Source organism: Schistocerca gregaria, chromosome 6 (assembly GCF_023897955.1).
Source record: "Schistocerca gregaria isolate iqSchGreg1 chromosome 6, iqSchGreg1.2, whole genome shotgun sequence".
NCBI lineage: Eukaryota > Metazoa > Arthropoda > Insecta > Orthoptera > Acrididae > Schistocerca > Schistocerca gregaria.
Window position 1 is genome coordinate 379,375,805 of NC_064925.1, and position 26,091 is coordinate 379,401,895.

At 39.8% G+C, this 26,091-nt stretch overlaps 1 protein-coding gene across 10 annotated transcripts in view; it reads right to left on the bottom strand.

Annotated features, from left to right (window-relative positions):
- Window positions 1-26,091, bottom strand: part of LOC126279066 (focal adhesion kinase 1) — a 743,693-nt gene that overhangs the window by 113,914 nt on the left and 603,688 nt on the right. For 9 of the 10 annotated variants that reach the window (XM_049979508.1, XM_049979509.1, XM_049979513.1 and 6 more), the window contains 5 exons: window positions 17,048-17,179; window positions 16,682-16,813; window positions 15,498-15,647; window positions 7,433-7,621; window positions 6,964-7,267 (listed from right to left, as the gene is read on the bottom strand). In XM_049979508.1, the coding sequence (XP_049835465.1) occupies window positions 6,964-7,267; window positions 7,433-7,621; window positions 15,498-15,647; window positions 16,682-16,813; window positions 17,048-17,179 (907 nt within the window). Of the gene's footprint in view, window positions 1-6,963; window positions 7,268-7,432; window positions 7,622-15,497; window positions 15,648-16,681; window positions 16,814-17,047; window positions 17,180-19,165; window positions 19,348-26,091 lie in introns of those variants that run through there. The other variant, XM_049979514.1, reaches the window with a different exon arrangement.

Here is a 26,091-nt window from a genome sequence, read left to right on the forward strand (position 1 = left end):
CTTACTGATTGTATGCCTTGAAATGCCATCACTTTCATTTTATCTATATATATTTTAGATTGTATTCTGACATTGTTCTTTGCAATCAGTGCCCGGTTGCCTCCATATAGCATAGCATTTAGTCTAGTGTCACAATCTAAAAATACTACTTTTTAGTCACCATTTTCTGTTTACTGATCACTGCATCCATGTAATGCAATCTTAAGCAATGCATCTATTATAAATCAAATATCTGAGTTATTGATGAACCTTATTTTCAAGATTCAAAACCCAAAAACCTGAAGTGACATAATATTATATCTTCAATGTCTGGGGCTGTAATAAAAGCACATAAATCAAAGTTATACCACAGTTTGATTGAGAGTGTTAGATAATTCTAGTAATAGCCATACACAAAACTTGTACAGGAAGCAGACAGGTTAAATAAGCAACAGTGGTATGTTGCTGTAGTTATAATAATGACTTATTACAAATGAAACATGCAAAGAGAATGCAACTATTGCCTGGTATCTATCTGTTGTGATGGCAATGAAGTAGAAAAATGTCCATGAAATAGATGGAAGAAAGGTTAAATGGACAAAGTCAGCAGCTTTAGAAAAATAATGTAATTAATTTAAAAAAGATTGTGTTATGTAAACTATAGAGGTTGTTTCATTACTTTTAATTTTCTTACATTCAGTTTGAATCAGTAAGAAAACAAATCTTTACATAACAACTGAAAGCTTTTAATGGTTCAGGCTGTTAACAGACTTTTTCCATGGGTAGTATATTATTGTAACTTCTTGCTTAAGGACTTTTTTCACCAATAATACTCTGTCTCCAATCACAATATTTCCAACTTCCTTCAGAGACATAACTCTATTTTCAAAGACTATTCTGACATGATAGTGAATTATACCTGCTTCAGTTTGTTACCTGCCTTTGGCCACAAATCATCTCCATGGGTGAAACGACTTATAAATTTACACTTATACACCAAACAATTGAACAGGTTTATGACTGTACTTCTTGACACAAATGACAAATTGCTACTGGAAAAGTTAAGCTGCTATAGCCACATAAATAATTTATGTATTTCACTGTGATGATTTTCACTACTACCAACTTTCATGTTGTTTTTGTTGTGGTTTTCAGTACTGAGACTGGTTTTATGCAGCTCTCCACGCTACTCTATCCTGTGCAAGCTGCTTCATCTCCCAGTACCTACTGCAACCTACGTCCTTCTGAATCTGCTTACTGTATTCATCTCTTGGTCTCCCTCTATGATTTTTACCCTCCACTCTGCCCTCCAATACTAAATTGGTGATCCCTTGATGCCTCAGAACATGTCCTACCAAATTATCCCTTTTTCTGGTCAAGTTGTGCCACAAACTTCTCTTCTCCCCAATCCTATTCAATACTGCCTCATTAGTTATGTGATCTACCCATTTAATCTTCAGCATTCTTCTGTAGCACCACATTTCGAAAGCTTCTATTCTCTTCTTGTCCAAACTATTTATCGTCCATGTTTCACTTCCATACATGGCTACACTCCATACAAATACTTTCACAAATGACTTCCTGACACTTAAATCTATACTCGATGTTAACAAATTTCTCTTTTTCAGAAACGCTTTCCTTGCCATTGCCATTCAACATTTTATATCCTCTCTACTTCGACCATCATTAGTTATTTTGCTCCCCAAATAGCAAAACTCCTTTACTACTTTAAGTGTCTCATTTGCTAATGTAATTCCCTCAGCATCAACCGACTTAATTCGACTACATTCCATTATCCTCGTTTTGCTTTTGTTGATGTTCATTTTATATCCTCCTTTCAAGACACCATCCAATCTGTTCAACTGCTCTACCAAGTCCTTTGCTGTCTCTGACAGAATTACAATGTCATCGGTGAACCTCAAAGTTTTTATTTCTTCTCCATGGATTTTAATACCTACTCCAAATTTTTCTTTTGTTTCCTTTACTGCTTGCTCAATATACAGATTGAATAACATCGGGGAGAGACAACAACCCTGTCTCACTCCCTTCCCAACCACTGCTTCCCTTTCATGCCCCTCGACTCTTATAACTGCCATCCGGTTTCTGTACAAATTGTAAACAGCCTTTCGCTCCCTGTATTTTACCCCTGCCACCTTCAGAATCTGAAAGAGAGTATTCCAGTCAACATTTCTCTAAGTCTACAAATGCTAGAAACGTAGGTTTGCCTCACGTGTTCCAACATTTCTACGGAAGCCAAACTGATCTTCCCCGAGGTCGGCTTCTACTAGTTTTTCCATTCGTCTGTAAAGAATTCGTGTTAGTATTTTGCAGCTGTGACTTATTAAACTGATAGTTCGGTAATTTTCACATCAGTCAACACCTGCTTTCTTTGGGATTGGAATTATTATATTCTTCTTGAAGTCTGAGGGTATTTCGCCTGTCTCATACATCTTGCTCACCAGATGGTAGAGTTTTGTAAGGACTGGCTCTCCCGAGGCCGTCAGTAGTTCCAATGGAATGTTGTCTACTTCGGGGGCCTTGTTTCGACTCAGGTCTTTCAGTGCTCTGTCAAACTCTTCACGCAGTATCGTATCTCCCATTTCATCTTCATCTACATCCTCTTCCAATTCCACAATATTTTCCTCAAGTACATCGCCCTTGTATAGACCCTCTATATACCCCTTCCACCTTTCTGCTTTCTCTTCTTTGCTTAGAACTGGGTTTCCATCTGAGCTCTTGATATTCATACACGTGGTTCTCTTATCTCCAAAGGTCTCTTTAAATTTCCTGTAGGCAGTATCTATCTTACACCTAGTGAGATAAGCCTCTACATCCTTACATTTGTCCTCTAGCCATCCCTGCTTAGCCATTTTGCACTTCCTGTCGATCTCATTTTTGAGACGTCTGTATTCCTTTTTGCCGACTTCATTTACTGCATTTTTATATTTTCTCCTTTCGTCAATTAAATTCAATATTTCTTCTGTCACCCAAGGATTTCTACTAGCCCTCATCTTTTTACCTACTTGATCCTCAGCTGCCTTCACTACTTCATCCCTCAAAGCTATCCATTCTTCTTCTACTGTATTTCTTTCCCCCATTCCTGTCAATTGCTCCCTTATGCTCTCCCTGAAACTCTGTACCAACTTTCATAATAGGAGTGATTGTAACATTCTACTAAGTAAAATACTAGAAAAATAATAATTGCCAGATCCACCATAAAAGGAGCTGAACTTGTTAATATTCAACATTTTTTTGCTATTTGTTGGTAGGCATTCATTTAGGAGTGACTATACAGTACTTCACTCTAAATAATAAGAATTTAGTCCCCTGGGGTATGAAAAGTGTCCTCAATGGTATTTAGATGTATTACTGTCATTTCCAAATATGTGCAGGGATAGTCATCAACACAGGCACTAGATAATAACTATGATGTAACACCGAGTTCTCTTTCTATTTTTCCTTATGTTAAATAGCCAAGCATCGAGAAGACCATTATCCCAAAAAATTGATCCCTTCTATGTTATTGTTGTAGATAAGATACCAAAAGTCAGATCATCTACCAACTGCTACAATCATCTGAATAATGATTTACTCACGACTTTTTTTTGTGAAAAGCTCAGCTTACCAACAAATAGCAAAATATTTCAAGCCACTTAAAATAAAGCATCAGAAAGTAGCACATAGCACATTTAGTTTTTGTTGTAATAATGTGACTAGTTTGTGAGAACAAATAAAGTTGTTTATGAAATACAGGAACTCATCACTTAATGTATTTTTATTTACACCAATACACACTTCATGCTTTCCTCTTTTCTGCAATTGGTGTAATACATATTTGAATCTTCAGTAAATACATCATTGTGTCCTCTGAGTCTTTAGCGATGGCATATCTGAATAAAATTTCTGAGCAACATCAATTTCAATAAAACTGTCCAGGTTTCAATGGCTAGCTCTGCAACCGTTGTTGAGTGTAAAACTACTAACTGCCAGAGCTGGCACTATTTCCCGCTTATATACTTATGATTAAAGTCATTGGCATCAGTCAGAGAGGGCCAAAATGACGTGTGCGAAAGGCAAGATGGGCAGCTCCACGCAGCTCTGGACAGCTACGGAACTGGGCGATGTCAGGTGGAGTGACGGGTCAATGCTGCATTTGAAGCTGCTGCTCCCGCCTCCCTAAAAGCTTTAAGCACCCATCCCGCTTCCTTTCGAAATCCAAAGCCTGCTCCCACACCCTAGTCAGTGTGCATCCGTAGTCTTTGTTGAAATTGTTGCTGTTCATTCTAATCTCAGCTGCCTCTTTTACAATGTAGTCCCAGTATGCTGAAGCATGAGCCAAGACTCTTGTGCTCTCAAATTGTGTCCATTTTCAAAGCAATGTTCAGTTATGTATAGCAAACTTGTCAGGCTCCTTTTGCTTAATATGTCTCTTGTGCTCAGTACAAGGCTCTGCAACTTTGCAAACTGTCTGGTCTATATACTCGCTGCCACACTCACAAGGGACACCATACACATCGGGCACACAAGGAGCTATGTCGTCTTTAACAGGGCGTAAAATATATCAAATCTAAGGGGTGGACCAGAACACTGGTCTCAATCTGTGTCTCTGCAGCACACATCCTAACTTGCTGCTCGTTCCTCCACAGCATGGCAGAAAAGTCACCGACTTGGTTTCTTCCACCAACTCACAAGAAGTCCATCTTCAGTGACATCTGAAAGCATTTGCAATGTCTCTTTTGCTGTAGCCATTCTCCCGGCTGTCATCAGAAATAACTTTGGCTTTGTGTATAAATGTGTCTCAACCATTTTGTGTACAAGGTGGTGTAAACTACCAGCTTTCAAATATTGATCAGTGTGCGTCAGTTTCCTGTACACTGAATGACAAAGCAGGACTCCTGCCTTCCACTCAACTAAAACATCTAAGAACTGTAGCTTTCCATCCTTCTCCATCTCAATGGTAAATTTAATGTTGGGATGGACACCGTTTATGTGATCCACAAACTACTGCAGTATATTTTCACCATGACACCATAACATGGAGGTGTCACCAATGTACCTAAGGAAGCAAGACAGACACAACACCACAGAGTTCAGAACCTGCTCCTCAAAGTGGTCCATAAAGAAATTCACGACTGCAGGAGACAGTGGTGAGCCCATTGCTGTGTCAACCATCTTGCATCCTTAGGTACATCAATGACACGTTCCTGATATGGCCTCATGGTGAACATTCACTGCAGAAGTTCTGGATCACATGAACGGTGTCCGTCCCAAAATACAATTTACCATCAACATGGAGAAGGGTGGAAAGCTACCATTCTTATGTTTTAGTTGAGTAGGAAGCAGGAGGCTGGCTTAGTCATTTAGTCTACATGAAACTGATGCATACTGATAGATATTTGAAAGCCAGTAGTTTTCACCACCCTGTACACAAGAAAGCAGTCCTGAACATGTTAATACACACAGAGTCAAAGCTATTTCTGATGATGATCACCAACAGTCTGACTGCAGCACTGGAGGCATGTATTCAAAGAGAATGGCTATGGCAAAAAGAGAGACTGCGAACACTTTCAGGTGTCACTGAAGAAGGATGCCTTTTGAATTGGCAGAAGAAGCCAAGCTGGTGGCATTCCTGCCATACTATAGAGCAACGAGCAGCAAGATAGGATGTCGTGCTGCAGAGACATTGAGACCAGCATTCCAGCCCACCCCTAAGATAGGAGATAAGTTGCACCCTGTTAAAGATGACATAGCTCTTCATGTGCCCAGAGTGTACGGTATCCCTCGCGAGTGTGGCAGCATCTAAGTAGGCCAGACAATTCCCAAAGTTGCATAGTGTTATACTGAGTACAAGAGACATTTTAAGCCAAGGAAACTCGACAAGTCAGCCACAGCTGAGCATTACCTTAAAAACAGACACAAAATACAGTTTGAGAACACAAGAGTCTTGGCTCATGCCTCAACACACTGGGACCACATTATAAATTATAAAGAGTAGAATGAACAGCAACAATTTCGACATGGGCTACACACTGAGTAGGGCATGGGAGCAGGCTTTGGATGTCAAAAGGAAGCAATCATGGATGCTTAATGCTTGTAGGGAGGTGGGAGCAGCAGTTTCAAACACGACGCCAGATCCTCGCACCACCTGACATCATTTGGTCCCACGATGGGCCGGACCTGCTATGAGCTGCCCAGCTCACCTTCGGTGCACGCATTGTTTCAGCCCTCTCCAACTGCTGCCAGCGACCTTAATCATAGACATATAAGTGGGAAGTAGTGCCAGCCCAGCAGTCAATAGTTTTAGTCCTGACGACAGTGACAGAGCTAGCCATCAAAAGCTTGAGAATTTTATTGGAATTGACACTGCTTGAAAACTGAGAAGATTTTATTAATTACATCATTAACCAAACAGAAATTTGGATAATGCAGCTTGCTTTCTAGTCTGCTTGTTTTTATTCCAGTTTTCACTTTTACACATGTGACACAAACACTTTTCCACTTGTATCTTGCACAAAAACAGCACAGTATCAGGCAAAATGGAAGATACTATGCTGTTTTTGTGCAAGATATAAGTGGAAAAGGGTTGTGCCACACCCATAAATGCAAAACTCAGAATGACAACAAGCAAGTAGAAAGCCAGCTGCAGCATCCAAATTGGTGTTGATGCTTCAAGGACGTATTTACTGATGTTTCAAATATGTGTTCTACCAATTCAAGATGAGTGAAAGCCCCAAATACTTATTAGAATAAAAAAAATACACAAAGAAGTGGCTGATCATTGTTATTTCTTAAATTAAGGCAATCTAGCCACAGAGCTCAACAAGCAGTAAAATGCATAAATTATTTTCAATAAATAAAATGTTATCTTCTGAAAAGCATACATGTGTAATGATTCCTACCGACCAGATGATAATTAACTTTTTGTGGAAAATTTTTTGTAAGAAATAAAACTAGCAACACAATGGGTCAATTTACACGACTAACCTTTTCGGTCCCACAGAGACTCTTGAGAGCCGGTGACGAGTCGGCAGTAGCCGTCCACGAGGTCAGCTAGGCTCTCTGCCTCCCTCAGGGATGCACACGTCAGCGATAGCGTTTCAGATGAGCCTGCCAGCCACATCTTAACAACAGCCTTGGGGTGAGCATCACAGTCTGAGACAAGTGTCTGCAGTCCACGGACTCTGTTGAACTCTGAAATCTTGGTTGGTGTTGTCGCTCGACCCGACATGTACGATATTCCCAGCTCTGGTCCTATCACCAGTTCCACTGGGATGGAAATGCTCGATTGCTAATATAAATGATGCATATATCTCATGAAATATCAAAAATGAAGTATGTATACATGATAATAAATTTATGTAATTTTAATGTTCTGAATGCAATTCCAAAGTTGTTCACATACAGGTAGTGTCTTTTAGAAATAGAAACATAAAAAGAATATATAACAACTTACTCCGAGAGAACAGCGGAAGCGTTCTTGGTCGAATCGGTAATGTGCTCTGAGCAGTTCCAAGAATTTAAACATGCATTCCACCTCGGAGAGAGACGCAAATTTCTTGAAGTGCTGCTGGATCATTTTCCGCAGCTGCTTTGGCTTCAAGCTGTCGAGCACAGCACGGGGCAAAAATTTGTGCATTCCCACCTGAAACAGAGAGCTGCATGCATAAATGAGCAGCAACATCAGATGGATGTGATTTCCTATAAGAGTGCACAAAAAACGAGGTTTCAAGCAGGGGCAGTGCCAATACAAATGACAAACCAATGTGGACAACACCTTAAAAATAATCAGATTAATTTCTTGTGACTTTGCCAATACATTGTGTACAATATATTCAGTATACACTATACTGGGTTAGTATTGTACTGCAGTACACAGTAAGAATGAAAACACTACATGATATCAGTGACAAGTACGGTAGTCTGCTAATACATCAAAACTTTTCACTAATTCTTGTGGAAGTATCAAGCATGTTTCATACAGTGTACGTAGTAAACTTCAAAATTAGTTGTCTGGTACACGAATTAATGTTCAGTAATATAGATGTACAAGCTGAACACTTTACTAATAACTTTTCTGCTTTGAAAACTCTAAATCAGTAAGCACTGCACAACTTCATAAATGGCTTTTGTATGAAGTCATTTTAAACATGTAGCCTTGGGAATTGCCTTTATCAGTTCAGTTTACACTGATCATATTAAAATAGTTAGAAAAGCATATATTAACTGAGTTTCATGTTGGGGTCCCATGTCCTATAATATCTAGCTATAATTGTAGGTGTTCTCTCAAAGTGTATAACATCAGGTTTCATAAATATTTTACCAACATATGACTTAAAATCTTTACAACTGAACCATACTCAATGTAACGAGCTAAATTAAAATAAATAATTTAATTAAATCTGTCCACATCAAACCCACCAACAAGCAACAACACCTCCATTTTGACAGCTGCCACCAATTCCATATCGAAGGCTCGCTTCCCTACAGGTTAGGTCTTCGTGGCAAATGAATCTGCTCCTGTCCTGAATCCCTGAACCATTACAGAAATAACCTGAAAACAGCTTTCGCATCCCGCAACTACCCTCCCAACCTGGTACAGAATCAAATAGCTAGGGCCACTTCCTCATCCCCTCAAACCCAGAACCTCCCACAGAAGAACCCCAAAAGTGCCCCACTTGTGACAGGATACTTTCCGGGACTGGATCAGACTCTGCGTGTGGCTCTCCAACAGGGATACGACTTCCTCAAAACCTGCCCTGAAATGAGATCCATCCTTCATGAAATCCTCCCCACTCCACCAAGAGTGTCTTTCTGCTGTCCACCAAACCTTCGTAACCTCTTGGTTCATCCCTACGAAATCCCCAAACCACCTTCCCTACCCTCTGGCTCCTACCCTTGTAACAGCCCCCGGAGTAAGACCTGTCTCATGCACCCTCCCACCACCACCTACTCCAGTCCTGAAACCCGGAAGTTGTACACGATCAAAGACAGAGCCACGCGTGAAAGCACCCACCCGATTTACCAACTGACATGCCTACACTGTGAAGCGTTCTCTGTGGGAATGACCAGAACAAACTGTCCATTCACATGAACAGACACAGGCAGACAGTGTTTGTTGGTAATGGGGATCACGCTGTGGCTAAACATGCCTTGGTGCACGGCCAGCACATCTTGGCACAGTGTTACACCGCCCGGATTATCTGGATACTTCCCACTGACACCAACCTATCAGAACTCTGGAGATGGGAACTTGCCCTTCAATATATTCTCTCTTCCCATTACCCACCAGGCCTCAACCTCTGCTAATTTCAAGTTGCCACCCCTCGTACCTCACCTGTCATTCAACAACATCTTTGTCTCTGTACATTCGCCTTGACTGACATCTCTTCCCAACCTCTTTGCATTTACATGTCTGCTTGTGCCTATATATATATATATATATATATATATATATATATATATATATATATATATTCCAAGACTTACCAAGCGGGAAAGCGCCGGCAGACAGGCACATGAACAAAACACACAAACACACACACAGAATTACTAGCTTTCGCAACCGATGGTTGCTTCTTCAGGAAGGAGAGGGAAAGACGAAAGGATGTGGGTTTTAAGGGAGAGGGTAAGGAGTCATTCCAATCCCGGGAGCGGAAAGACTTCCCTTAGGGGGAAAAAAAGGACAGGTGTATACTCGCACACACACACACACACACACACACACACACACACAAGCAGACATATATCTGTGTGTGTGTGTGTGTGTGTGTGTGTGTGTGAGAGAGAGAGAGAGAGAGAGAGAGAGAGAGAGAGAGAGAGAGAGAGAGATATTGGAATGACTCCTTATCCTCTCCCTTAAAATCCACATCCTTTCCTCTTTCTCTCTCCTTCTCTCTTTCCTGATGAAGTAACCTTGGGTTGCGAAGGCTCGAAATTTGTGTGTGTGTTTGTGTGTTTTTTATTGCCTCCTATCAACAGGAGGTTGATATCAAGGTTATCAACGCTTTCGTCTGGTAAGTTATAACAACTTTGTTTTTAAAATAAATATTTGTATTGAGTGTGATTTAATGTTAAAGAATTATTTTATTTGTTGCAAGTATGCCACTCACAATATTCTTGAAGTGCTGACAGTAACAAGCCTTAAGTCGAGGGTCTCCTAAAACCTCAGCTACAATGTAGATGGAATCACAAACTTACAAGTTATATGTACACTTCATCCATGGTGTTTTAATATATACTAGAAAGTTTTGATGTGTGGTGTTTCAGACAAATGAAGATTAAATAACTAATGGAGAAATACAGAATTTAATTGAAAAGGAAAAACCTTTATTCTCTTTTATTAAATGGCAGCTCCTGTTGGATAAAAATGTATTTGCTTACATGATCAGTTACAGCCCTTGTCCACTATTGATTCCTGTTGCGGCTGAGTATTTGGTAACAGCCTAGGGTGGGAACATCTTGTATAAATCTGTACTTCTTTATGCAATTGGAACAGCTATTTAACAAAACTGATAATGACTGTTATGGACATGCCAGCATAGCTGAGCATGTCCAATTGTCTACTTCCAGGACATGGGGAGGTGCCCTCTCTGGAACAAGTCCATCTTGTGAATGTTGTTCTTAGGTGATTTTCACATCCACCTAGGAAAATTTGAAAGAGTTCCCATGTCCTGTCTTAGATACATGATGCGCAAAAGCTTTGCAAATTGATGTCACATATGACTGGGCAGACAGAAGGCAAACATGGATTCCTTCCCACTGGGGTGGGTGATAGGAGCAGATGGCAGTAGCTTTAAAATGTCTCTGGGAGTGGCAAATCCATCATATTAGTAGTCTAAGTAAGGGTATGGTAGGTGCTCTGCAAAATTGGAGGACAGCCGTACCAGTCCTGACCAGAAGTTGGCTGGATAAAGGTCACTGGAAAGGAAAGGAAAAAAAAGGATAACAACAATTACAGATTCCCTACATTCGAGGTAAAAGAAAAAAGATAGACAAAATCACAAAGACCTTTACAACGCTACCTGACTAAAAGAGTAGATAAAAATGTAAAGTTTTGTGGGCTAGGTTGATAGGACACATCCTGAGACATGAAGGAAAAGTTAGTTTGGTAATGGAGGCACATATGGGGGATAAAAACAGACAGTTGTATCGAACCAGTATTTTAATTGAAGTCTGTAACAACGACAGTAAATGTTAATCCCATGTTCAACCAGTGATTGCAGCAGACCATGAAACTTAAATCTGAGATCAAAAATATTCACCTTAAAGTCAAATACAAAAATGGGAAGATTTAGTAAACACATTAGAAAAATAGAATATTACTACAGATGCCAAGTGGATTTCACTTAACACACTACTACTGTGTCTACAAAAACAAAAGATGAATAAACCAGCACTGTAGATGCTGTGGAGCCCTATTTAAATCAAACTTATTTAGCTTCGAAATACGTAACAGGAGAGCAGCATTATGGTAATTTAGCTAATAGTCCACACTGGAAATGTATATCAAATGTAAACATAAGTGATGCCAAGGCCAAGTAACTCTTGAATCTCTTTTCCAAACGTAGTCACCTCACAATTTATTAATCCTCAAGAAATTTAATTTGGATCATTTGATGATGATGATGATGATGATGATGATGATGATGATTGGTTTGTGGGGCACTCAACTGTGCTGTTATCAGTGACCATACAAAGTCCCAATCTCACTATGTTCACAAATGATGATGCAATGATGAGGACAAAACAAACACCCACTGGATCCACAACTGAGGATCAGTTTTTATGTGCCCATACTGATATGAATCAATCTGAACTGGCAATCAACTAGCCCTAACACTGTTGCCATCAGACACATTATAATCTGAAACACAGTCTAAATTATATGCAATCAATCCACAGAACCTTTTCCAAAGACATTTCACACACAACTAAGTGTGACCATTCTCATGATGATGAGAGAAAGAGAAAGAGCCTGCTCATGTCACATAAGAGAGAGAGAGAGAGAGAGAGAGAGAGAGAGAGAGAGGAATGAAATGATGGCTGGAACACAATTGCTTACTAGTTAACATTCAAAGTTATTTAAAGTTATTTCAGAGAATTAGCTGGGAATTATCAAGAAATGTGAAATATTTACAAGTGCAAGAATCATGGAATATTCACAATTGACATATTGGTTAGGCTACATTCGTTCAATGCAGCTTCCACAAAGCAGTCCCTATATATATCTCAACTGCTTAAGGCCTACAAGTTTACTTCTGCAAGTAACTTGGGCAAGTTAATTTCAAGAACTTGCTGGATAAACATGAAGAATTGTTTCCAACAGAGTCATGTTGCGAGATAGGCAAGTGTAAGTTTAGAATTCCACACTTAAAAACCACTGTAGTTGCATTATTATTACTGAAGAAAGATCATGACTGAGAACAAGAAGTTAAGAAAAAAGAAATGTTTGTGTGAAGAAATGGATACAGGGGCACATGTATTAAAGTTGTGAATAAACACTACTGAATGAACTAAAATCAGAGGAATATGCTCAGATTAAAAACTTTCTCAGAATGAAGTATGCAAGTTTCTGATATCTCTTGTCTATTCTATGATCAAATATTTGAAAACAAGATACAAAAGTGCAGCAAGCTATAAGAGATTGCCTTTGCTTACTCTTCGATTTTTACAAACAGTATTTACTATTTTTATTATGGGTGTAAATGCATATATGTTTAAGTTAACATAAAAAATTCAGCTAAAATTCATACACATCTGCACTAAAATTCTACACCCCTTTTTCTGATGAAACAAAGTAATCTGTAAATTCATTTCACACTTCTCTGGCTGATGGTGACCAATTATACAGGGTGTTCAGAAATTCCCATTACCAACCTAGGACTTGTAAAGAGGAGTGGGTGCATAATGTTTGGAATAGGAACTCATGTCTGGAAACATCATTCAATGACACTACAGAGCATCAAAGATATAGGGGCCTGCACCTGTAAATGTACATACATACAGGGTGATGATGTTACAAACTTTGAAGAATGAGGGAAAAGCATAAGGGTACAAAAGTTGTACACCAAAATTGATCTGATACCTCTGACAGTGGAATACAGGTAGCAGGACTGTTGTTGCTAAAATTGTAGGGTAGGAAACTTTCACAGGCGGTAATATGGACCAAAACAAGAAAAAATGTCTAGTTAACATGGGCTCCAAATTGCGTACCGTAAGGACTATGAGGACTTGTTCAATAGAGGAGATGAGTTTCACACTAGCGAAGATGAGCAAGTGCTCATATCTCCTCAGATATGCATTTTAGAGCCTATCTTTACTAGATTTTTTTTTATTATTTTGGTCCATACTAGCACCTCTGAAAGCTGCATACCCCATATCCTTAGCAACAACAGTACCGGTACATGTGTAGCTTTGACCCTGTGTAGCATTTTTGGATGGTGTTTCCATACATGGGTTCCTATTCAAAATATTATACACTCACTCTCCTCTACAAGTCCCAGAAATTTGTAACACGAATTTCTGAATACCCTGTATATGTTTAGTGGTTCCAATGGTACATTTGAAACAAGCACAGAAAAATCGGCTAACTCTCAAATATAAAAGCTTGGAGATAAGTGTTGCCATCTATTGCTGGGTACAGAAACTATCAAAACTGACATTGGTCTCAACCCTAAATATCATATTAGGATATTTAGGGGTAAGACCAATGTCAGTTTTGATAGTTCCCTTACCCAGCAACACATTGGCAACACTTACCTATTAAGTTTTGTGCATGTGAGGGTTAGCCCATTTTTCCACGCATTTGTTTCTTGCCTGTCTATCTTTGTGCCATTCTCCTTTTTGACACTGTCATTTCTGTACCACTTTTTAACACGCCAAACTTCTGCAAGTCTGAAAAAAGTTTGTAGCAACTGGCAAGTTCAGCAAGTACTTCTTGCAGCAAGTGTGTAAGATAGTGCTTCCAATAATTTGTCGAATCTACTTAAGAAAGTTCAGGAAACTTGTGGAACTCATCTTGCTGGGTGTGTGTCCACATCGAAGAACTTGGAGAAGTAGTTTCTGCAAGCAACTTGCTAAAATTTCCTTGCTAGTGCATACATGCCTTTATGTCAATATGCAAATTTATAATCTATAAGCATCACACACTTATAATTCTGGATATCGTCTATGGAATACTTCACACTCCATGATTGCATGGGCCATATCAAAATATCATGAACTCCCGACCTCCATCTCTGCTCAGTACCCTGTACCAAACATACTACTTATACTGTAATTTCTCTAGCAACAACTTTTAAACTATTACAAGAGGTAGACAACATTAGCATCAACTCAACAGCTCGATCTCACTAGGATAACTGCTGCAGAATAGGTCATACTGTCGTAATACCCAATGGCTGACTACTAAAAAGCAGAGTAGCAATAGTGCCTAGCAGATCCCAGGTAGTAATGTTTACTTTAAAATCTGTACAGCTGCTTACACTGAGAATGAGGTTGGTAGACTCATGCCTGACATGGAATGCTCAGGTCAGTCACTGTCTTCAGAGGCTAGCATAAACAATAAATATTTCATATGTGCTAGCTTGTGCCAAGTGGTGGGGCCAGCCAAAAGCCAATTTCAATTCTTTCTCGAGCACCATACACAGACGATGCTGCCTGTTCTGTAGGTACATGCAGAGCCCTGTCAAGTATGGCTAGCTGTAGAATGCCAACATGCCCATTACTGCTGCCTTTGAAATCTATCAACTGCAAAGTTAATTTATATTTTCATGTTTTCTAGAGAAATGGTGTGTAAATAACCTCTTTGTCTGTGATAAGATTTCCAGGAGTGCCAACAAAAGAACAATAAAACTAGATAAAATGGTAATTAAAAGCGTAGAGCCACCACAAGTCACATGTAACTTTTTTTTATTATACATGTTTCACTCTACCAAAGCAAGCATCTTCAGAAATTATGTAACCAAGGACTACATGTTACAAATATCAGGCTCCACATGACTATAATTTTAATTTCTAACTGTTGCTGTTTCCAATTCCTACATTCCCTAAAAGGTAATTATTTTTTCCTCCTTCTCCATACTTTCCTTTAGTACAGAATACCTATTGTAGCAAGACAATTTAGAAAGAATGGAAAATCCAGGATGGAACATAAAAATATTAGAAATGGAAAATCGTTACTCACCGTATAGCAGAGATGCTGAGTCACAGACAGACCTCAGTTGCCTGAGACTGCACTATATGGTGAGCAGCAACTTTTCTTTTCATAATATTGTTAGATAAACTGGATTTAGTCATGTGTTCACTAGTAACGAAATCAGCAATCTACATTAACAAAGAGGGCCCTACTAGATGCTAACAAATACCTGACAACTGCTGACTCTCAAGTTTTACATATATAGTATTTTTTTTTTTTGTGTGAAGTGACTTGTGAGGCATACTGCTTTGGACTGGAATGCTGTCCATTAGCAGTAATCTCATTTTATGTTGTGCTGAGAGAGAATAAAAATTTATTATACCTCACGTTCCAGGTACTCAAGATTGGACTTCTTATCAAGGGCAACATGAGGCATCTCTTTGTAGAAATTTCTTATTTCCAAGCAACATAGTTGTACAGCAACATCATAGTCTAGAGATGGATGATCAGCAGTCAAATAGTCCAGGCGAACCTGAAATTATATTAAAAAGATATAAGTAACAATGACAGTTCTAACTTTGTATATTAAACAAAATAAGAGAAAGCTATATATTTGTTGGATGGACAGGTAAATTGATAATACAGGTAGTAGAAAACTATTTTCGAAGTCCCAATTCTTTCAGCTTATGAAAGTCCTTGCAAAAGGAGGAGGAGGCCAAAGATACAAATGTTACTCAACAACAGTTGTGATATACCAGGTCAAAAACATGTTATACTCATAAAAATGGTATGAAAAATAGAAACCTGAAACTGAGTTAACTGCCACACCTATAAGTATCATAAATTTAAGTACAATCATCGGGATGTTTGAAAGGTTACAGTATTAGGTAAGGCTTAAGCATAAAACATCTGGCAAACAAGAGCGCCCAGTATAACTAATTGCAAAAGCTCTTTAACTGGCATATGATAAAAACCTAGCAAACACTGCTGATGTCTGGAATAAAGATCAACCACTTTGAGCTACTGATGCAGAGTTTGTTTGCAAAACTGCAACTTCTTAATTAACTATAAGATCTGCAAAGAACTATTTGGCACTTTTACTTAGTTAAGGCAAGATACTGATCCTGTTGTGCAGCAGTTGTTCTTTGACAACATCTTATGACTTAAACATTTTCTATTCATCTCAAACCGTCACAAAGTCTTGAGAGGATACCTTGCACCCAGTCAACACCACAGAGATCAGTCGGTGCTTGATGCACTTCAATGCCTTCAAGGATTCTACCTTGCAAAAGAATATTCAAATAATATTTAGTAGATTCATACACTATACTGAAAAGCTGCACACTATTTGCAACAAAAGTGCAAGCAGTACAACTTCAAAACTGCCTGCTGCTGCCTATTTGTAAACTAGAAAAAAGATGCTAGTTTGTGTATATCAGAACAATGTGCCTACTGCTAGAGGTCTTGGTAGTAATTTGGCACAGTGGAATGCATCACAGATAAGTATTTAAAAATGAGTTTTTGATAAAGTGAAGCTGTATTTGAATACATATAATAGTTCACTACCTGATCATAATAAAACGCAAAGGTAACACGATCCTTCTCGTACAACTCATTCAGATTGTCTGGAAGGTAGCGCACCCGCAGCTCGTACCGCCATTCTGAATGTGGGTGCTGGTACTCATACTTTTCTTGAACCTAAAAATTGAAAATTAACATTCAGTACATGCACATTTGACAAGCATTAAAAACAATGTTAGGTTATACAGTGAATAAATATATATGCATTGAATTAAACACAAAATATTGTTACAGAAAACAGAAATCTAGCACAGGAATACCAAGTAAGGATTACAATTATTATTTCATTTGTAACGTATCAGTACTACAAAAATTAAGTATGGTCAATAAAGGTGAAGTAAGTTTTCTCACTTGGTACATTGTAGTGTCCTGGTGTAACCAAAACACCTCCCCTGATGGCGGGTGGACAAGACGCATGGCATACATGTTCTGACATGCTCTTTCACCACTAGCAAGCCGGCTGGTAACCAGTGATATGATGCCCTGAAATCACAAAACAATAACCTTTCATTTCTCATGCTTTCAAAGAAGTGACACACTTTGCAACGTTATGCCAAGATATTTAATCGACGTGACTGCATCGTGCAGCAAAGCACTAATACTATATTCGAACATTACAGGAGTGTTTTTCCTACTCTTCTGCACTTGTATCTTCCTGCATGGAGCAGGCAGTCATTCATCACACCAAACAGAAATTCTACGTCATGTTCCTCGTCCTACAGTCAGTGAAGGAAGACACCTTCCCGTACATTGCAGTGTCATCAGCAAACAGTAGCAGATTGCTGCCCAACCTATGCATCAGATCGTTTGTGTATAGAATGAGGACACGAGTGGTCTTATAACAGTGAACTTCACTGGGCCAAAAATATCATTACGACGACGATCTCCGTTTACATCTACATTATTACTCTGCAATTCACATCTATGTGCTTGGCACCTGTTTCGTACAACTTCTTTCATTCTGTATTTCGAGTTCCACTCTCGAATAGCAAGAAGGAAAAATGAGCACCCAATTTTTTTCTGTGCGTGCTCGGATTTACCTTATTTTATCACGATGGTCATATCTCGCTACGTACACTAGAGTCTACAAACAATTTTCGTTTTGCGACGAGAAAGTTGGTGATTGAAATTGCTTGAGAAGATTGCCGCAATAAAAAATGCCTTTGTTTTAATGATTGCAGCCCTAACTCGCGTATTATATCTGTGACACACAATCTCCCATTTCACGATAGTACAAGAGCTTTTCTTTGGACTTTTTCGATGTCCTCTGGCAACGTTATATGGTAAGGATCCTCCTACGCACAACGATTCTCCAGAAGACAACGGACAAGCCTAGTGTAGGTAGTTTTCTCAGTAGATTAGTTGCATCTTAAAAGTGTTCTGCCATTGAATGCAGTCTTACTACGCCGCCCGCACAATATTTTCTATGTGATGATTCCACTCTAAGTTGTTCGTAATCGTAATGCCTAGCAATTTAGTTGAATTGACAAGGTGTAAATTTGTATTATTTACCATGTAGCCGAAATTTAATGGATTTTTTTTAGTACTCATGTGGAGGACGTCAAACTTTTTATTGTTCCGAGTCAACTGCCACTTTTCACACTATGCAGCTATCTTGCGTAAATCACTTTCTAATTCGTATTGATCTTGTGACAAGTTTACAACATGTTAAACGACAGCACCACCTGCAAACAATATTCGATGTCTACTCTGGTGTCTGCTAAATCGTTTATATACAGGATGATTCACGAAGATATGCAAATATGTTAAGATGTTATTCTACATGTAAAACTAAATAATAAAGTTCATATAAACATAGGTCCGCAAATGTTTAGTTACGGCTAATAATAGATTTTGCCTAAGATTTCGCAACTTCGCTAGTATGAAGCTATCGCAAAACTGTACGAGGTTAATGTAAAGCACGATTTCCATATATTTTGTTGTTATTGATCTGGTGAATCTAATAAAACATGTCCCAGATGTGTATCTCCACTAGTTTTCCAGAACATCCAGAGAAGGAAAGAAGAAAGTTCGTAACATTTTTAATTTATTAACTACCTGACCCAATTTGTTTTTAAATTCCAGATAATTGCACAAAGTTTTCAGCAGTTGTAGATACTTTAATTTTAAAAAAATGATGGTAATAACGTTAACTGAAGCTTTATACATGCATCTGATAGTCTGCTTTTATTAATACCACAACACATGTGAATTCATGTAAAACCATAAAAAACAAATCTCAGTGTTAAGGAAGTTGTACCCCGTGTACATACAGTTTCACAACAGATTCACTATAAATGTTCAAAAATGTCTCCGAGTTCAATGAAATTAGCTGCACGTATATGAACAATTTTGGAGCTCGTTTCAGTTTCACAGGGTTGTTCTTAATTTCGCCTATTGCATTCATAATGCGAGCACGTTATTCCTCACGTGGGTTTCTTTCTTATAAACTATGTCTTTCGTCCATACCCATACACAAAAATCCATTAGTGTTAAATGGGGCGATCTGGGTGGCCACGAACTTGTAGCACCATTCGTATTTCATAACCTACAAAATACAACAGTTACTATGTGGTTTCACTTAAATACACTGTTTACTATGTTGTTTCACTGAACAATACAGAAAATTAACTCGACTAAAACAACTCACTAATGGTCGCCAACAATGACATAAGCGTTTCTAAATTCCTAACGGAAAATAAACAAATTTATTTGTATAATAATCTTCGCTTCTCTGGATGTTCTGCAAAATTACTCCAGATACACGCCTGGGACATGTTTTATTAGATTCACCAGACCTATAACAAAAAATAAATGGAAATCGTGCTTTACTTTAACCTAGTACTGTTTTGCAATGGCTTCATATCAGCGAAGTTGCTAAATTTCAGGCAAAATATTTTATTAGCCGTAACTAGACATTTGCCGACCTATGTTTATATGACCTTTGTTCTTTAGTTTCACTTGCAAAACTATTTGCACATCTTTGTGGATCACCCTGTAGATAAGGAACAGCAGAGGGCCTATAACCTTGGGATACCACAATATCACTTCTGTTTCACGCGATGAATTCCCCCCAGTTATTACGATCTGTGATCTTTCTGACAGAAAATCACCAAGCCAGTAGCACAACTGAGATGATTAGGTGCCAAAAGTCTGTGGAAATCTGGATGTATGAAATCAATTTGATATCCTCTGCCGATAGCAGTTCTTACTTCGTGCGAATAAGGAACCAGCTGTTTCACAAGAAAGATTTTGTTTTATATCCATGGTGGTAGAGTGTCATTAGCTCGTTTCCTTCGAACACAGTTTATGTTCCAAAATTCTAATACATATCGATGTTAGTAATAGGGGTATACAACTCAGTGAATTAATTACCTTCCACTGCCTATCTCATGAAGTGGAGTGACCTGTCAGGCTTTATATAAAGATTTTTCGTCAAGAGAGTATGAGTGAGGCGCCTAAAGTGGTCTTTGACCTGCTCAGCAACTGTATCATTTGAGTCACATGGTCGGTAAAAGAAATCAGTTATTAATTTATTACTAACTCACAAGAACTGTCTACTTCTATTTCAGTACAACATAAGCTGCTTTTAACAGCAAGTGTATGGTGCGAAAAGCGGAAATTGACACTAAATTACGAAAAGTGTCAAGTCATCAACGTGAGTAATAAAATAAATCCGCTAAATTTCGGTTCCACGATAAAAAACACAAATCTAAAGGCTGTAAATTCAACCAAATACTTAGGGATTACAATCACAAATAACTTGAATTGGAAAAACCACATATATAATGTTGTGGGGAAGGCAAACCAAAGATTGTGATTTATTGACAGAACACTTGGAAAGTGCAACAGGTCTACTAAAGAGACTGCTTACATTTCGCTTGTCCGCTCTTGAAAAAGTTCAAGGAACGACAGTGAATTTCAATCACCAACTTTCTCCTCAGATTGCCAAAATATTCTGTTGGCGACCACCTACACAGGAGAAATGAGCGTCATGGTAAAATAAGAGAAATCAGAGCTTGCACAGAAAGATTTAAGTGCTCATTTTTCACGCGCGCCGTTCGAGAATGGAACTGCAGATAAATAGCTTGAAGGTGGGTCTATGAATCCTCTGCCAGGTACTTGATTATGAACTGCTGAGTAATCATGTGAATGTAGAACAAATGCACTACAAACAGCTGTATTTAATCTACACCTTCTGTACACTATTAGGTCCACTGTAAAAATTTCGGCTGAACTTACCACTGGATATAGCCAGCTTTCATTTCCTTTAAAGATTTGGGCTTCAGTTCGTTCTATTAGTGCTTGGATCTCTGGTTCTTCCCCGGCTCAGCTACGACAATTTACAACTACAATGCCGATTGCTGATAGATCTACCTCGTCCTGTGTTTGGCATGCATCGTATGGGAATGAAGTCCTTCTTGTCGTTTCCCGAGGCAATGCAATTAAAAAATTGCCGAGTCCACTCCAAACAGCACGCTCTACCCGCTTAGCCACATCCTACGTATAAAAGACCCCTGACCTATTAAGTAGATCCCGACATCTCTCCACCCTATGGCATACGACAAGGAATCTGCAGCCTACACGGTCGCAGAGCCGCATGACCCTCCACTCGGCTCTGTACCAAAATTCGGCAGTAGGTCCAGTCGACGATGCTACAAAGATCGTCTTCGTCTGTCGTCACCTCGCAAGCGAGACTGGTAGTCTTTACCACTTCAGATAGCCGCCAGAAACCGGGGATTATCTCTTCCGATCCAAAGCGACACACATCGTTAACGCAGACGTGAACCACAACGATCAGTTGGCTGCGCCCTGTACTCTTCATGGTATACGGAAGGACCCGTTCCACATCTGGAATGTAAATTCCCAGAATGCACACACATTAAACACTTGGCTCCATTACGCTCTTAACACTGGAATGCTCAGACCTTGCAGGGCGAGAGGCTTCCTCTGAAACAGGGCAGGCGGTTGCCTGTGGCTCAGGATCAGTCACAGGTAGCGCATGTAACCTGTTTATCAGACAAACTGGGATGGCCTTTCGATGGGCCCCTTGGAAAGTCTTCAGCTGCCTGCCACAACTCGAAACGACCTCCCCCTCGACCACCGATGAGTGGTAAAGCTCAGTGCGGGCACTAAGCGAGGCGACACACCAGTGGACCGGCTGGGGGGACGCGTGGGACGTGCTGGACGTCCCTGTAGACCACCAAGTCCGGCGCCAGAGAGTGATGCCACTGGTACCAGCCTCGAGCTGCGTGACCGCAGCCAGCAACGCTTGCGGCTGTGAGCGAAGGACCTCCAGCTCAGCCCGCAGCTGAACACAGTATTTATAGTCCCCGTCCCAAACACGCGAGAAACTTTGGGTAAAATACAAAAACATATAGACGGAGCTAAATAAGCAACACGCTTCTACTTAGAAGGTCGTAATATAATATACAAATAAACTTTTGCTATCGTGGTGCTTCACGAACGAAGTTTCTTAGCTGACACAAAAGTCACTCTTTATGCAAATTATCGGAATATCTCGAGATTCGGAGATTAAAAAGTTCTGCTAGCTAAATAATAAGTAGCCATGTTCATACAAAGCTGTACGACAAGCAATAGTCTATCGTAAACAAGACTCCGTATTTGTAGATGTATAGCAAAAACAGGATGCACCAGTTTTTTTTACACGTTTTGTCTGTTAAGTTTAGCTGGCATAAACACGAATAGTGTTAAGCAGTATAGTGACAGATACAATATACAGATGAAGTCTCTGTGATGTCTTTGTCTTATGTTAACATATAATTCAGTTCGTTCCACATCCGTGAGAATTCACCTTCTTGATGGGGTCTAAAGAACATGATGAATTAATTAATTAATTAATGACTGAATTACTTAATGAAAATTACGACGATATGATTGTCGAAGCGCTTAGAGAGTAGAGTCTTTGGCACGTCTACTAATAGAAGAGGGCGAATTTATACGTTCAGTGAAACAAATCATGAAATGCACCGAAAAACTTGAACAGAAGAGTTTCACAGTCTACTTATTAGGAAAATAGATTCATCTATGACGCCCATCTTTGTATTTTCTCTCTCTGGCTAAAACAGAGGTATTATTTTACGAACTGGGTTAGGCCTTATAAAGAATTAGGAAATTAATTACTTGCTTTGCTATCGCGACGTCAGGGCTCTGTTAGTGGAAAGGCAACGGAGAATACAGTTTTAGTCATTGACAAGTTTCATAATTCTCTCCACCTAGACCACCAACACTAACAACATCATATGCTCCTTGTTGATCTCTATTAAACTGGTCAAGATCTTCACATCTAGGTGTTGTCTTGGTAGTTTTAACTTCTGCTGGTCAGTTGCTTTTCCGACCTCGTCATTTGGCAGTGGTTCACTGCTATACTAGACTGTGGTGGGCCCGCGCACTCCCTCGTCGTCTCGTTCTGCAAAACGACCCTTCCCCCCCCCCCCGCCCCCCTTCCAGTGGCCTGCTTACATTAACTTATCGGGTTACGCGCCACCGTTGTAAACCGCCCCTATCGCCCCCTGCTTACACCGTCATTAAGACGTCGCTCCGCACATTTGCGGTGATGGTATCGCCCCTTTTCTCCTCCGCCCCCGACCACAGCAAGGTACAGGGCCCCCACAGCAGCACTGCAGGCATGCGCCTACCCAACAACACCGGGACCCCGCCACCTGTCGAGGCAAAAACTGTGGTTCGTTGGACACTTCGCGGTCTGCGCTTTACATTTCCACAATGCATACGTCAGGTCACTCAGTCTTGTATTTCAGCTTCAAAATTCTCACTCTTCCATGTGTACTGGGCAACGCCATCTCTACGGTTTCAGCCAGATTTCCGTTCTTCAGAGGCGATTAAGGCTATTGTTACAAGCGCTGGCACGGCTGTTTGTGGGCGAGCTCTACCACACAGCACAATCGCAGCCACAAACATCTGACGGCCGGAACAATCCGATGCAATATGAACCTTGGCTGCCTTTTCAAGGCCACGTCAAACTACCACAAGAATTCTCTGCTCTAAACAACGTTAACGCCGGCAGACTCAAGTACACAGTCAATCATTTAACAGAGCAACGTTGAAAGTACCTCCGAAGAACAGTTACCACCAAGACAAAAACATGCAGTGGAAAACTACAGCTGTTAGTTTCTTCCCGAAGGTATGCATCTCTACTGCATGGCCGAAACATGACGGCATCTTCGCAGATAAAATAGCCCCCCCTTCGAATTTCAGGGTGGGGACTACTCCGGAGAACGACGTTATCAGGAAAAATAAAACTGTCATTCTACAGGTCGGAGTGTGGAATATTAAACATTTTAATCGAATAGGTAGGTTAAAGAAATTGGAAAGGGAAATGGACAGGTTGTAGTCAGGTATAGTGAGAATTAGTGGCTTGTGCTGGCAGGAACAACATTATTTGGTCAAGTCGGTACAGGATTGTCAACACGAAATGAAACAGGGGTAACGGAGGAGCAGGTCTAACAATGAACAAGAAAGCAGGGGTATCGGTAAGCTACAATGAACAGCTTTTTATTGTAGCCAAAACAAACGCTAAGGCCGGCCGATGTGGCCGAGCGGTTCTAGGCGCTACAGTTTGGAACCGCGCGATTGCTACGGTCGCAGGTACGAATCCTGCGTCGGGCATGGATGTGTGTGACGCCCTTAGGTTAGTTAGGTTTAAGTAGTTCTAAGTTCTAGGGGACTGATGACCTCAGATGTTAAGTTCCATAGTGCTCAGAGCCATTTTTGAACCAAACACTAAGCCCGCACTTACCACAGTAGCAAAAGGTTATATGTCATCTAGATTCGCATATGATGAAGAGATCGAAAGAATGTGTAATCAGATAAAAGAACTTATTCAGATAGTTACGGGAGACGAAAACGTAACTGTAATGGGAGACTGGAATTGGATAGTAAGAGAATTAATAGAAGGAAAAATAGCAGAATATGGGCTGGGGGAAAGGGCTGTGGGAGGAAGTGTCCTGGTACAATTTTGCACAAAGCGTAATTTAACCACAGTTAAGAGTCATGAAAGAAAATAGTACACGCAGAACTGACCTGGAGACACAATGAGGTTTCAGACTCATTTACATAACGGTATAATAGAGATTTCAGAACCAGATTTTAAACTTTAAGGTCTTTCGAGCGGCAGATATCGACTCTGGCCACAATTTATTGGTTATGAACTGAAGATTGAAACTGAAGAAATACCAAAATAGGAGGGAATTAAGGACATGGGAGCTGGATAAGTTGAAAGAACTAGAGGTTGGTGAGAAATTCGGGGAGAGCACCAGGCAATGTTGGGCTGAAGGGGAACAACGGAATACAACAGAAGACGGAACGGAAGCTTAGAGAAATGAAATACGGAAGGCGAACAACATAGATAAAAAGAGAAGACTCATTAAGAATTCTTGACTAGCACAGGAGATACTTAACTGACGAAAGAAGAAAATATAAAAATGTTGCTAATGAAGCAAGCAAAAAGGGATGCACGCGTCTATAGAAAGAGACTGACAGAAAATGCTAAACGGCTAAGCAGGAATGGATAGACGACAAACGCGTGGCTGTAAAAGCAAGCGTCTAGGGGAAAAGACAGATGACACGTATAGGAACATTAAATAGAACTTCGATGAAAAGAAACGCAGCTGTATGAGTATCAAGAGCCCAGGTTGCAAGCCAGTATCAAATAAAGAAGGGAACGCTCGATGGCAGAAGGACTACATATTTTGTATCAGAGAAACAAACTTAAGGACAGTTAGCCAGCCACGAGAAAACTACAATTCCAAAGAGGGCGGCTGCTGACAGATGTGAGTACTACCAAACCATCAGCTTAGTAAGTTATGGTTTCAAAATATTGACACAAAATATTTATACAAAAATGGAGAAACTGTGAGTAACCAACGTTGGGGAAGATAAATTTGGGTCCTAAAGATACAAAGTAACACTCGAGGTAGTACAGTCCCTACAACTTAGAAGGCGGGCCATACTTTTAAACTTTGCTGTTTTTCAACTTGCACAGATGTCAGGGTGTAGTTACACGAGTCGAAAGTCTTGAATGGGGCGCAGTGGTTGAGAAGGAAGTGAGACATAGTTTTAGCCTATTCCCGATTTTATTCAGTCTGTAGAGAAAAAAGAGGAGACATTTGAAAAGAGAATAAAAGTTCAGGGAGAAGAAATAAAAACTTTGCAGTTTACGGATGACATTTGAATTCTGTCAGAGACGGGTGAGGACTTGGAATAGCAATTGAAAGGAATGGATAGTGCCTTGAAAGGAATTTATAAGATGAACAGCAACGAAAGTAAAACAAGGATAATGGAATGTAGTCGAATTAAATCAGGAGATGCTGAGGGAATTTGGTTAGGAAAAGAAACACACTAAAAGTATTACATGA